This window comes from Penaeus vannamei, chromosome 37 (assembly GCF_042767895.1).
Source record: "Penaeus vannamei isolate JL-2024 chromosome 37, ASM4276789v1, whole genome shotgun sequence".
In the NCBI taxonomy this organism is placed as follows: Eukaryota; Metazoa; Arthropoda; class Malacostraca; order Decapoda; family Penaeidae; genus Penaeus; species Penaeus vannamei.
In genome coordinates, this window is record NC_091585.1 from 5,702,862 (window position 1) to 5,715,361 (window position 12,500).

The 12,500-nt window shown below is 36.9% G+C and overlaps 2 protein-coding genes across 2 annotated transcripts in view; one reads left to right on the plus strand and one right to left on the minus strand.

Moving 5' to 3' along the window:
* LOC113821649 (uncharacterized) overlaps nt 1-4,728 on the plus strand; it is a 28,868-nt gene extending 24,140 nt beyond the window's left edge. Inside the window, exon 20 of the mRNA XM_027374163.2 lies at nt 702-4,728. Coding sequence (XP_027229964.2) covers nt 702-902 — 201 coding nt within the window. The 3' untranslated portion in view covers nt 903-4,728. The remainder of the gene's footprint in view (nt 1-701) is intronic.
* A 6,038-nt stretch (nt 4,729-10,766) lies between these two features.
* The window catches only part of LOC113822442 (zinc finger CCCH domain-containing protein 15 homolog), a 23,341-nt gene continuing 21,607 nt past the window's right edge, over nt 10,767-12,500 (minus strand). Inside the window, exons 8-9 of the mRNA XM_070115095.1 lie at nt 12,468-12,500; nt 10,767-12,274 (exon numbers count right to left, since the gene is read on the minus strand). The exon at nt 12,468-12,500 is cut by the window's right edge and continues 91 nt beyond it. Coding sequence (XP_069971196.1) covers nt 12,123-12,274; nt 12,468-12,500 — 185 coding nt within the window. The 3' untranslated portion in view covers nt 10,767-12,122. The remainder of the gene's footprint in view (nt 12,275-12,467) is intronic.

The window sequence follows — 12,500 nt, forward strand, 5'->3', positions numbered from 1 at the left end:
TAGATGTCTGTTTATAGTCAACTACCACTTCCATATAACAACTTCCGCCCATGTTTGGCTGGCTCTATAACAAGGAGCATTTATGGCTTCAATAGACCTAAAGGATGTGTTGGGATATCCCAATATATCCAAGGTTCAGGAAGTATCTAGCTTTTCCATTAAAGTCACAGTTATACAGATCCCAAGTTCTACCATTTGTCCCATTCATACCTGGTTGACTTCCCTGGGAATCAACATTCTTCTCTATCTGGACAGTTGGCTTATTTTAACATCCTCAGTAGAAGAGTGCAGGCAAATGATAGAGACAACTTTGAGGTAAGGTTCAGAAATGGGCCTTCTTTTCTGCCTTCCAAAATTGACAATTGTCCAGGATAGACGTCAATTGGAATTTTATAAGTCAAACAGTTTCTCTTTCAGAAGAAAATTGAAGGTAGTATTTGAAAAAAGTTTTATGATTGTTCATTCAAAGTCAATGTCCTGAGGGCAATGTTGTGTTGATTTGAATTAATTAGGTTCACTTAGCTTTGTTGAGAGATTGACAATGGGAAAGTAGGAGTAGGGAATACACCTATATAGATATAGGGGAATCAGCAACCATATACCATATATATACAGATATAAAACATTCTTATACAAGGAAGGTAGGAGATAGCTAGATGATTTATGATTTTCTTAAAATGGTTTGTATTATCTTTCCCTAGGTTGTCGCACAAATATACAAGTTATGTGACAATCCTATGTTTTATGGCCGAGGACAAGCAGGACACCTACAGTTTCTGAGGGATATAGAAGTCATGAGTGATCACCGGCACACCTCTTTGAATTGCATCCGATGGCTCCCATACCCAGGCCAGGGGCTCATCTATGGCACCAACAGGGGGCAATTAAATATCCTACGTTGATCCAGCAGTTTATTTCTGCAAGCTTGAATTTTTCTTACAAGTTTCACTCACACAAGCATTGTGAAACAGTAGTCCATCATACCCCATTAACAATACAAAGACCTGTGATATATGAAATTGTCACTGTAATAGTAATGTATCTCCAGGTTGATGTACTTTTATTTTTATTTTTTTATTGGAGGGCAGTAATTCAGTTTAGATAAATATTTATTTGTGTTAAGCATTAATTAGTCTCTAGGTTTATTTGCTATTGAAATTTACAGATAGTAATGTAAATTTATTCTTTTAGACCGGGTAACTTTCTGTTGTTGAAATGTTTGCTTTTTATGAAACTTGTTAAACACCAGAAGGTTCAGAAGTAGCATAGTATATGTTCAGAAGAAGACCAATATTTGTATCCTTTTCCAGTTAAAAGTGTGCATTAGTATGATGGGTTTGCAGATTTAAAATATTGTAAATTGAATTACTCTTTCTATATGATCTTTACTGTGTATTGTAGGTATTTATTTAATGTTAAACATTGCAATGAACAGTTAAGTTATTTATGTGCCATATAGATATGGAGAGTGTTATTAGAATGTATACAATGTAAAGATATTTTATGTTTTAGATCCATCAGAAGGAGCAATGATTTTTTAAGGAGACAAAAAAAAAAGACTAAACAATTTCTTCATGTTAAAATAAATAAGATACTAGTATTTACAAGTACCACTGAATTATCTGTATACTGATATACACATTGTATACGGTAATAGAGGAAAATATTAAACTACTATAGATTTTCGTATCTTGTTTGACAGTTTAATATTTTTTTTGTGTTGTTAAATGCATATATTTTTTTTCTTGTTTTATTTAATCATCTTATAATGCAACTGCTTACATTGTCATTGGTCAGTAATATATGGTGGAGATGTGTAAATGAATTTTAAATAGTACCAAAGATTTGTTTTATCTTTCTTTTCTCTTTTTTCCTGGACTTATCTTTTAGATATTTCCACAGTTGTTAACAGGAAATGACACACCATCCCACAGTATATCCTCACTGCTTATACAGGAAAATGTATATAGTTCAGTACCAGTGAAAAACAAGTTATTTACTCTGTTTTTTATATGATTTATAACTTCCTCTTCCATTGGCATTATGCTTTTGGAGTATGATGACTTAGAATCTGGAATTAAAATCCTGAAACCATGTCACGTATATTTAAAAACAAAAGTTTAGTTTGTTCTCACTCTTTTAGGCCTACAGTTTGTTTCTTCATCTGTATGTTCTTGTAACAGAATTACATGCACTAAAGTAATATTAAATATGTGCATGTTAGGGTTCAAGGTACATTGAGGTTATGGCACAAGGATGTTTTACATATTTTTTGTAGATTTTTTTTCTTCTTAGTTTCCTATTCTTTCCTCTTCTTTCTTTTCTTTCATTTTTCTTCTTTCCTTTTTTCTTTTTCACGTGTTATATGTGTGGGCAATATTTCATCTCTAAGTTTCACTTTTGTACAGTAATCCTGTGCTCATACAGGAAATTGTATTTAGGTATCAGTACCAGTGAGGTGGAATATATTTTCCTTTTTATATGTAATGTATTATTTTCCTTTTACACATGATTATGATATGGGTTATTGAGAACATGATACAGCATTTAAAGGCCAAGTTACTCTTATTGATGGATTTTTAACTCTAAAGCTGCTTTATTCATTAAGGTGAATTCTAAGTGTGTAGTACAGCAACTTGAAGGAAGTCTTTACTCTGGTGTTTTTTAAGGTTCCAAATCACAGCATTTATAAATTAGTTATATTTCTGTTGTGGTTTTTTGTCATAAATATAATTTATTTTGTTACTTGGTTGTTTGACTTGACAAAATAATACTTCATTATTTATAAACCTAAAGGGACATGTGTACACAACCATAAGCACCAAATTTCAGAATAGAGCTGCCATTGACCAGGTTAGTGAACACCACTAATTATCTGTGTCGGGATTGCAGTTGTCAGCAAGTTTACTTGGAAAGAAGCTTCTGATCATGCTATCCATGTTACTCATATTTCATAATATTCATTATTGACATACGTGAATTCACAGGTGCAGCCAAGGTCATATGTTTCTTAACGCTCTTTTGGGATCAGGGATGGATGGCAACATAGGAATAGGATTTTTTTTTTAACCCAATGCCAATGGGAGCTTCATGCACTATAATGCACACTAAGTGTATCCAGCTGCTCAAGGGAATATTAGGAGAATATAACTTTCCCTCTTTTTCTATGCATTTGGCTATAGCATATATGATTATACAATGAAGAAGGCTAAAATGCGACTTCAAACTTACAGTTGAAGGGCCGTAGCAAAACAAACTAACAATTGTTTAGTGCAAACAATGTTAGTGGGCTCTGCATGTGTAGCATAAGTGTACATACCACCTGGAGAAGAGGCCATCCATGCCATGGCATGTATGTACATGCCACCCATTGGCAAAGGATTAATGAATGAATGAATGCACCTTTTTTAATGAACGAAAGTATATTGATTGAATGCCTGAGATCTTAGCTTAAATATTAGCTGAAAAAATTGTCTTTGTAATGAAATATTGAATAATAAGTAATGTAATCTGTTTATGGAACTAGTAAGTTATATCAACAAAAATGGGAAATTAGTAAGATATAAAAACAATAAAAGCATGGAAATGAAGATGATGTGAATTTATTATGCTTCTTAAGTCCATGTGTCTAAAATCCAATGTAAGTCTTTGAGGGCAAAGGATAACTCGTATCTTCTACTGTTCCCTTTCAAAAAGGAGGTATCATCCTTAAATGAATGCCTGCTATGGCCTTGACTCGATTTCTTAACAGTTTCTAAGGTTCTGTATCTTTTTGTGGCTATAGCTGTGGCATGATGATGTATAGCCCTGTGAAGTCATATCTTATATATATACTATGAATATGGTTTCACCAAGCTATATCAGTGAATTTCTATTTTTTTGTTAAACATGTGCTATAATTCAGATGTATTTCCTCTCCTTCGTCTCCCCCATTGTCTAATACACTTGAACTCTGTTTGATGGAGTCGTTAACTTTTATTTTGTTTTCACTTGCAAGTGAAAAAATACATTTCAAACTTCTGTGGCACCAGACAGGCAAAAAGTTGGCAACAGGTATGAACTATAGTGTACTTTAATAGCAGACAAAAAATTTCACATACCATTTCAGTTGAAGCTGTGCTTTTCTGAAATATAACCCTAATGCTAAATGAGGTATGATGAGAGAAATTGGTGTTATGTATGTAATGTTTGTTTTCAGTGATTACATTTTTTGTTGGTGATTGAAGTATACCACCGACAAATACTTCTCAAACCCACATCACATTTGTAATGACTAATCATAAATGTCTGCATCCATACATAAAAAATGTTATTTGCAGTACTCACTATACCTTTGTTGCCAGATATCACTAATGAAGACCAGGAAATGTTGAGAAATATATAACCACAACTGCACATGTTCAAGTATACACAGTGATTATAGCTAAGCAATTACTCTTGCCTTACATACAAGGGCTATATATATGTATATCTAGGCTTGTTTTATGTTAAATATTTGTTTTTGTACGTAGGAGGATACCACCGTATGTAAATGTTCATAATATATCCTGAGATGGCCTTAGACTTCTAAATTTCTTGCCCTTGATGCCTAGTGTATCTGAACTCTACTATAGAGGTGGGTTGGTCTCTCTCAGAGATAATTATCAGTAAGCCAATGTTTCATGAAGACTAACCATCCCTTCAAGCACTATATGGGTGATGTCATGTTGAATAAAAAATAATGGAAAATGAATGTGTTTTTTTACCAATTTCTATGTATTTAGAATAAGAATATGTGAAAACCACACACATGAGTAACCAAAGTCTATATACTTATTAACCTTGCGCAAGATGTGACCCCCTCCCCAGTCCCATGCCCATTGTTGTCATGAGGGGGAAATTTTTGCTGGGTCTTTTCTTTTCCCCCTTTCCGCTCTTTCTCCTTAACTCCTATTCACTTACTGAGATGTTCGAGTCATGTTTTAAAAGGCTGACTTTGGGTCAGTCCAGAGCAACCTCAGAGAACCCTGGGCACAGTATCCCCCTGTTTAATCCCCCCAATCCTATGCCCGTTGTTGCTTTGGGGGTCTTAAGGCCTTATCACACTAGCACTTTTTCCGTCTATTTTTTTCATTTCCGAATGAACTCCGTATGAAAATTGTGTAAACAAACATGGCGCTATCGCAGTGAGGTCCCAGGAATCACATGAACATTCTCATACATATTAAGTTACTTTGAAGAAATATAATGATGTATAATATATATTACGAATGTTCTAAAATATTAGCTTACGTTTATATTCACTCATCCTATCTAATTTATTAATAACACAAGATCAACACGGAAATTAGTCAGACAGAAACGGTTGTAACCGCCTTGGTCTGGGAGGCGGAAAGCCTCAGATTCAGACGGAACCCCAGAAATTGACGGAAAAAGTGCTAGTGTGATAGGGCCTACAGGAGACGGAGATGGATCTAATGCTGCGGATCGTCCCTGCCTTGGGCCTCAGTACTCAGTCTTTTCTTCCTGTTTCTGTTCCTTTTTTTTCACCAACTCATACTATCCACCTCCTAAGGTGTGAGAGCCATATTGTATCATACACAGTACAGTCCTGAAACAGTGTGGCTTCCAGTCCTTTTTGTCATGTACCTCTGTTGAGAAGCAGCTGCTTGTTGGGTGAAAGTGATTAATGTGTGTCCTCTCCTCAGTCTGACCATTTTCTCTCAAATTATGCTCAATTCTTACTTGAAGAGTGGTGATTGACAGACCTTGCAAAATCACTGCATTTTCGTCCAGCTTTTTACATGCCATAAACGAGGTATCATTTTAAAGTAATATCATTCTAGAAATAGTGTGGTGGTGTGTTATATTTCTTGATGTATGTAAGGGGAAAAATAAACATTTTCATTTCAATGCAGTGCATGCATGCACAATTTTGGCCAATATCTTATAGCCATCTTGAATACAACCGTTTTCATATTACGGCTTGAATTATCACATGCTTTATGTTCATTGTTGTGAGGATTCCTTTCGTCATACCGCGGGGCTGCTTCCACCCGGGATCCATTAACCTTACTCAACACTCGCTTTCCCCATATTTGGAGCAAGGTCTAAATAAGTACTTATACTTATATACCTTATGCGAGGCCAGACAATAATGTCCTTCGCCCTGCCCCTCCCCCTTCCTCCCAAGATGTTTCTACATCCCCCTTTATCTATTCCTCCTCCATCTTGTATATTCACTTCTGTCCCTTCCCTCTCCCAGTCAAATTCTTTTGCCATTCTACCACTATCCCGACACCTGCCCTCCCCCTCATCGCTCTCCCTGCAGTAAACAATCTAAACGTTCCACCCCTCTTCTCCAATCACGCCCTCCCCTCCACCTACTTCTTCCTCTGTTCCTCTTCTCCTCCTCTTAGGAAAACCATTTCTCAAACCTCCCCAGCCAACACCATTGCATGAAACTTATGTAGATAATCAAAACTTTCTTATCGTGTCCCAGATTGACACAGAAACCTCTCCTCCATCCTCCAATCTCACTACTCCCACTCCCTCTACACTCAAAGTGACTGCCGACATCCATCCTCCCCCTACACCCCTTCCTCCTACCCCTTCCCCCTCCAGCTTCATCTACATCAACCCACCATCCGTCGCCGCTGCCCCTTTCATTACCACATAAACAATACCCTTCCCCAGATCTTCCACCTAACATACCTCTTGATACTTCACCTCCTCCTCATCCCTTATCTCATCCCACTAGCTCCTTTCCCCTCCAACTTCTGCGACACGCATTTTTACCCTTATCGCTCAATGATAATGGTAATTCCTAATAGCTCTTCTACATTGGAATGTTCGCGGTTTCCACTCTAATAGACCTGATCTTCGTCACATCTTTTCATCTTCTAAGACGCCATACTCCTTTCGGCGAATCCACCGTGGCCGATCCCTGGAACGCTTTCTCTCCACAACTGACCCTGTTATTCTTAATTCAGATCGCCCCACACACTTTGACACGCGCATGCAATTGTTTCCGCGCCTTGACCTCTCTTTATGCTCCCCTTTCCATTTAGATTTCCATTGGTCACTTCTAGACCACTTTCCAGTCCTATCTCCTACTTTATATGCCCCACTTCCAAATCCCCCACAATGGTGCTTTGATAGAGCTGGCTGGCATACTTTTACTTCACTCTCTACTATTCCTCTCCCTCCATCCTCCCTTTCGTTCATTTCAGATATACTACAATGTTTGACAGTTACTGTCCTAAGAGTTGCCTATACAGCCATTCCCCGAACCTCCGGACCACATATCTCCAAGTGTGTTCTATGGTGGAACTCTGATTGCACCAAAGCGCTTCGTTTAAATCACGTTAAATGGAACAGTTACCGTCACAAGTGAGGCACCCTTAGTCAGCTATCAGCCTTTATCTCTTTAAAAGAAGCACCCATCAGTCTTCATCGCACAATTTGGAACAGTAAAACTTTTAGCTGGCAAAATTGTTTCCTCTATTACATGTACATCTGTTTCAGCTGGCTGGCATCGGATCAATCAACTGCCAGGCAAACATCCCTCATCCGGCCCCGTCTTTCATATTCGAGATCCTCTCATCTCCGATCCTCTCTAGGTCGCTAATGAACTGGTTGACTATTTTAGCCTGCTCAGTAGTGGCTCTCACCTTCCTTCACACTTTTCTTTCATTAAGACCACTGGAGAACGCACTCCTATCACCTCCCTGCCCTCTGCTGAGTCCTATAATGCTAATTTTTCTTCCTCTGAACTTCACGCTGCCTTACAGTCGTGTCACAGCACCCACGAAAACCCTGTCGGTATTCATTACCGTATGCTCCGAAACCTTCCATCTGCCTTTCTATCTTTCCTATTAACTATTTTCAATCACATTTGGAAACTCTCCTTCTTACTGGCGTGAAGCCCTTATTCTCTCCTTCTTGAAACCCAATACATTGGGTACCCTCCCTCACGATTACCATTGCTCTACCTAACTGCTTGTGCAAACTTCTAGAAAGAATGATTAATTTCCGCTTAATGTGGGATCTTGCGAAGCTCACAATCTTCCTTTTCTTTCCCGGTTTGGATTCTGGCGTGCCCGAAGTGCAGCTCATTTCGAGACATATATTACATCAACATTTGCACGGCATGACTCGGTATTAGCTATATTCTTTGACACATGAAACCACATAGCTATTCCATATACTCAAACAACTGTCCTCTCTAGGGATATGCAGAGACATGGGTGTCTTTGTAAAATCCTCCAAACGCAGGTCAAAATTGCTTCTTCCACATCACCATCTTTTCCTCAGTTTGAAGATGTCCCGCACGGCAGTGTGCTCACCTGCTGTTAATGCCATTGTTTCAGTTCTACCGCCAGGGGCTCGGTCATCACATGTAAATAATTTAACCATCGCCTCAGGTCCGTCCATACCTACTCTCCTCCAACTCTTCGTCTGCAATATCATCAGGATCTTCCTAAGCCAATAATCATGGCTTTTGCTTTCCTACCTCCATAATTTCCTCTCACGCACGTGTAAGTTCCAAGCCTCTACTCTTCTTATATGGTGCTCTTTTCCTTGGGGTTAGTTTTTACTCGAAACAGTCCTGGTGAGACCATATCTTTTCCAGAAAAGAAAAAGTCTTTCCCATTTATCCTGGGGTTCAGATAGCAAGTCTCCTCCTCCTTCATGTTATCCTGATCCTCTCCACTCTTGATTAAGAATGCCAGATCTATTCATCTGCCTCTACCTCCCTTCTTGCTCACCTTGATACAATCCATCACTGCAATCTGCGCTTGGCTCTAGGCGCCTCCTTTCCAGTTGAGAGCCAGAACTTACCTGTACGCCGTCAGGCATGTGATCTCTCGACGCCTTGCCCCTCTCTCTCTGAGATGCTATGCCGATTCCACGAACTTTGTCACCAAACTATCTATCCCTCAACTTCTGCTTCTCCTCAATGTTCACCTTTCTCCACGCGCATGGATACGCTCCTTTCCCCATCCGCCGCTATGTCCCCTATGTAATGCTTCTTTTTCAGTTCCACGCATTATGCTGTCCTGTACTGCAGCCCATACCTCTGCTTTCTCACACTTACATATGTGATGCACTGGTCTCGTCTAGCAATCATGCTGATCAGCGTTCAATTCCAGCGTACCGCCAGTGGATGGAAACCCCAGCCATTCCTTTCACATCGGGGTCAGTTTAGAAGCAAAGTGAAACAGATAGCCAATCGTACCAAGAATAACCATTATATAAAATGGAATATAACTAAATTATCATGATATTATTATCACCAACCTCCTAACCTGTTACAGATCCTTACGGAATTCCAGATTCTGCTTTGACAACCTGTTCTCCTTCCTCAGATACATACACATCCTTCACTTGATCTAATTCCCTCTTCACTCATTCTTAACTCCATCTTTACCCTTTCCAAACCCATGCTAATGCTGTATGACTGTTTATGTGTAGCTCCTAATTATTAATGAATCTCCTTCTACTCTTTCTGATACTACGCCTTCCTATAGTGCTACATAACCTTTGATGTCCAGCACATTATTTTGCTTTTTAACCATAACAATTACTGAGAACATATAGTAACAATTACAAGTGTTCTTACAGCAGTGATAGAGGGTCACGTTTCCAGTTCCCCACGTCGGTACGATAACAGCCGGAGGTGGGTGTGCATAGTCCTGAGAGCAGAGGTGCACATTCGAAGTGTCAGTCTTACCAATAACAAATAAATTACTTAAAGCTGTTCTTCAGTTTCATGATCATTGTCTCACTTTGTATAACCAGTTTGACATGGACAGTTTTATTCCTGATATTGCCTTCAGTATTCACAAAATCACAATATGATCTCATTTATAAACAGGGATTGTATTATCATGCCACTGGAATTATTATTGTTAGTTACTTGAGTAAAACATTGACAATTGTGCAGCTGTAATAGTTGTTTTGGAGGCACCTTCAAAATGATATCCAGGAAATAGGGTTCACAGTCTTTTCTCTAAAATGTCTATGGTTTAATTCTTGACTAGTATGGGAGAAAACGTTTGTGTAGAACTGAAGCAGTTTTGTATATGTAATTGTGAAAGTGTATTACTTTACGTTAGCCACAGTTTTAGTTTATTACAAAAATTTGAACATTTAATCTGCCCCTATATATTTCATGTGTGTTTTTAAGATAAGGTTTATCTACAAGTGGATTTTGAGACTTTGCATTTATAAATAAAATTTTTATTAATAATATTGCCAACTACAGAAGAGACGAGAATAGGAACAGTAACAGACGCAGAGGCAACAGTGCTAGTAAAAAATATTTATCATTATATGAGGGGTTGATAATGATTATGATCATGCTTATTATAATGATAAATCAATGATGACATTAAAGATATGATAAAAAGATGATGATGGTTTTGGCTGTTTACTCTAATGTCTTTAGTTGATGAAAATTATGATAACAATTATCAAAACAAAATGATTAGCTTTGTGCTTATCCTTACAATAATGATAATAATAATAATAATAAAAGTAATATTAAAAATCGTAAGTGTGTGTATAATAATAATAATAATAATGACGTATATCCCAAAAAAGACATTAACAATGGCACTGGTAAATTAAGCAGTAAATTCATCACTTAATAATAATAATAATAATAATAATCATGACAAAACTAATAATAATAATAATAATAATAATAATAATAATAATAATAATAATAAAAGGGCAATGTGCTACAGCTGGAGCAGAGGTCTATCAAGACAGACATCTAGTAAATTGTGAGTCCTTTATTTTCCAAATTGGATACACAACACCACCACACCTTGCATTTGGGTAAGGTACTATTACATTAATCTGCATATGAAGCAACAACAACATGATGAGACAATATGTTAACCATCTCACTGTAATGCTTTTTATAACCTCTTTACGAAATGTCAAAATTACATTAATTAATGTTAATATCACATATCTGTCAAAAATACTAAGGTTTTGAAAATAAGAAAGGCCAAATCACACAAAAAGAAAACGGCTATGTAGGTATGTAGGTATAAATGGTAGAAAGCTTGATACAAGCAAGTACTTGGTGAGAAATTATTATCTAATAATATTTTTGGTTTTTAATGTCCTACCATATTGCTGAAAAATGTAATGATAATGTTGGAATAATAATTTCGAGGTTCCTTATTTTAGTGCAGGACTTTTGAAGAAGGTTGAAATATATCTGACACACTTAGTAAACTGAATGTGAAAGAAAAATTGGCAATAAATACACTGTCCAATATCACAACTTGCTTTCTAACACTGAGATATCATCTCTTTCTCTCTCTCTTTTCCCAAACAAATTTATCTACTGACTAATCTTTGCAGGGAGTTATAAATGCTTTTTTCATCAATTGGCAAAATAGCAAAATGCTAGTAAATTAATAGTGGAATAATAATAATAAAACCTTGAAAGCTTCCCATAAGTGTTTGGAGAAACAAATACTGGAAGACTTCAATTTCAATAACAAATGTTCAAGAATTGGTGAGTGCAACTCGGGGATGGCTGAATAGAACTTGAATACTTTCATCTGAGCTTTCATGTCACCCAAATAAAAATTTATGGTTTATGAGTATTGTGTGCACTATTAATTGGTGAATAATGCATAATTCTACAAAATCTGAACGTACAGACAAGGCAGGCCCGTAATATGAAAACCAATGCCTTCTGGGGTCAAATGATGCAGATAATACAAGGAAAAAAGAAAAAGAAAGAAAGAAAGAAGAAGAAAAAAGTGAAATCAGTATTCATATACTTTACTTCTTCTTCTGCAATTACATACTGTCATTGACAAACAATGGGTATTCTGTGAATTTGCTAGCAAGTAAAAAATCTTTTGTTGGGTCTTGAATATGTAAAGCATCTCTCCATCAAAATATTCCAATGATTTTCAAATAAAGTTACTAGCAGTAAAGAAAAAAAAGTTATTCTTCACAAAATAATTATAAAAGAACACTAAAAGTTCTAAGGCCAGGAATTAATATACCAAAAACACCACAGGTTGCTTTAACAAATGTGAAAGATCCTATACCCAATAACACAAGGCTCATACTCCCTGCACTTAGCATGCTTTAAAATTATAAACCTAGGTAACTGTCATTTCCTCCAATTGCTCTTCTAAATCATCTAAATCTTCATCATCTCCATCAAAGAGTTCTTCATCTATGTCCACTGATGCTGCTGCACCAGCTGTGGCACCCTCTGCATTTTCTTCTGCAACAGCTTCGGCTTCAGATTCTGAGAGAGCAAGAAAGACAGAAAAATAAAATACTTTTCAAAACAAACTTTCAACAGACAATTCTAACAGTTACTCTTTGAATACAAGTCAAATTCCCAATAATACAAAACAGGACTCCATTTAGCTCACTTTTCCTAAAAAAAAGTTACCCATGAAATAAAATAGAAGAATATGCTTAACACAATTACTTACTTTCAGCTAAAGCCACTTCATCTTGCAGCTGCT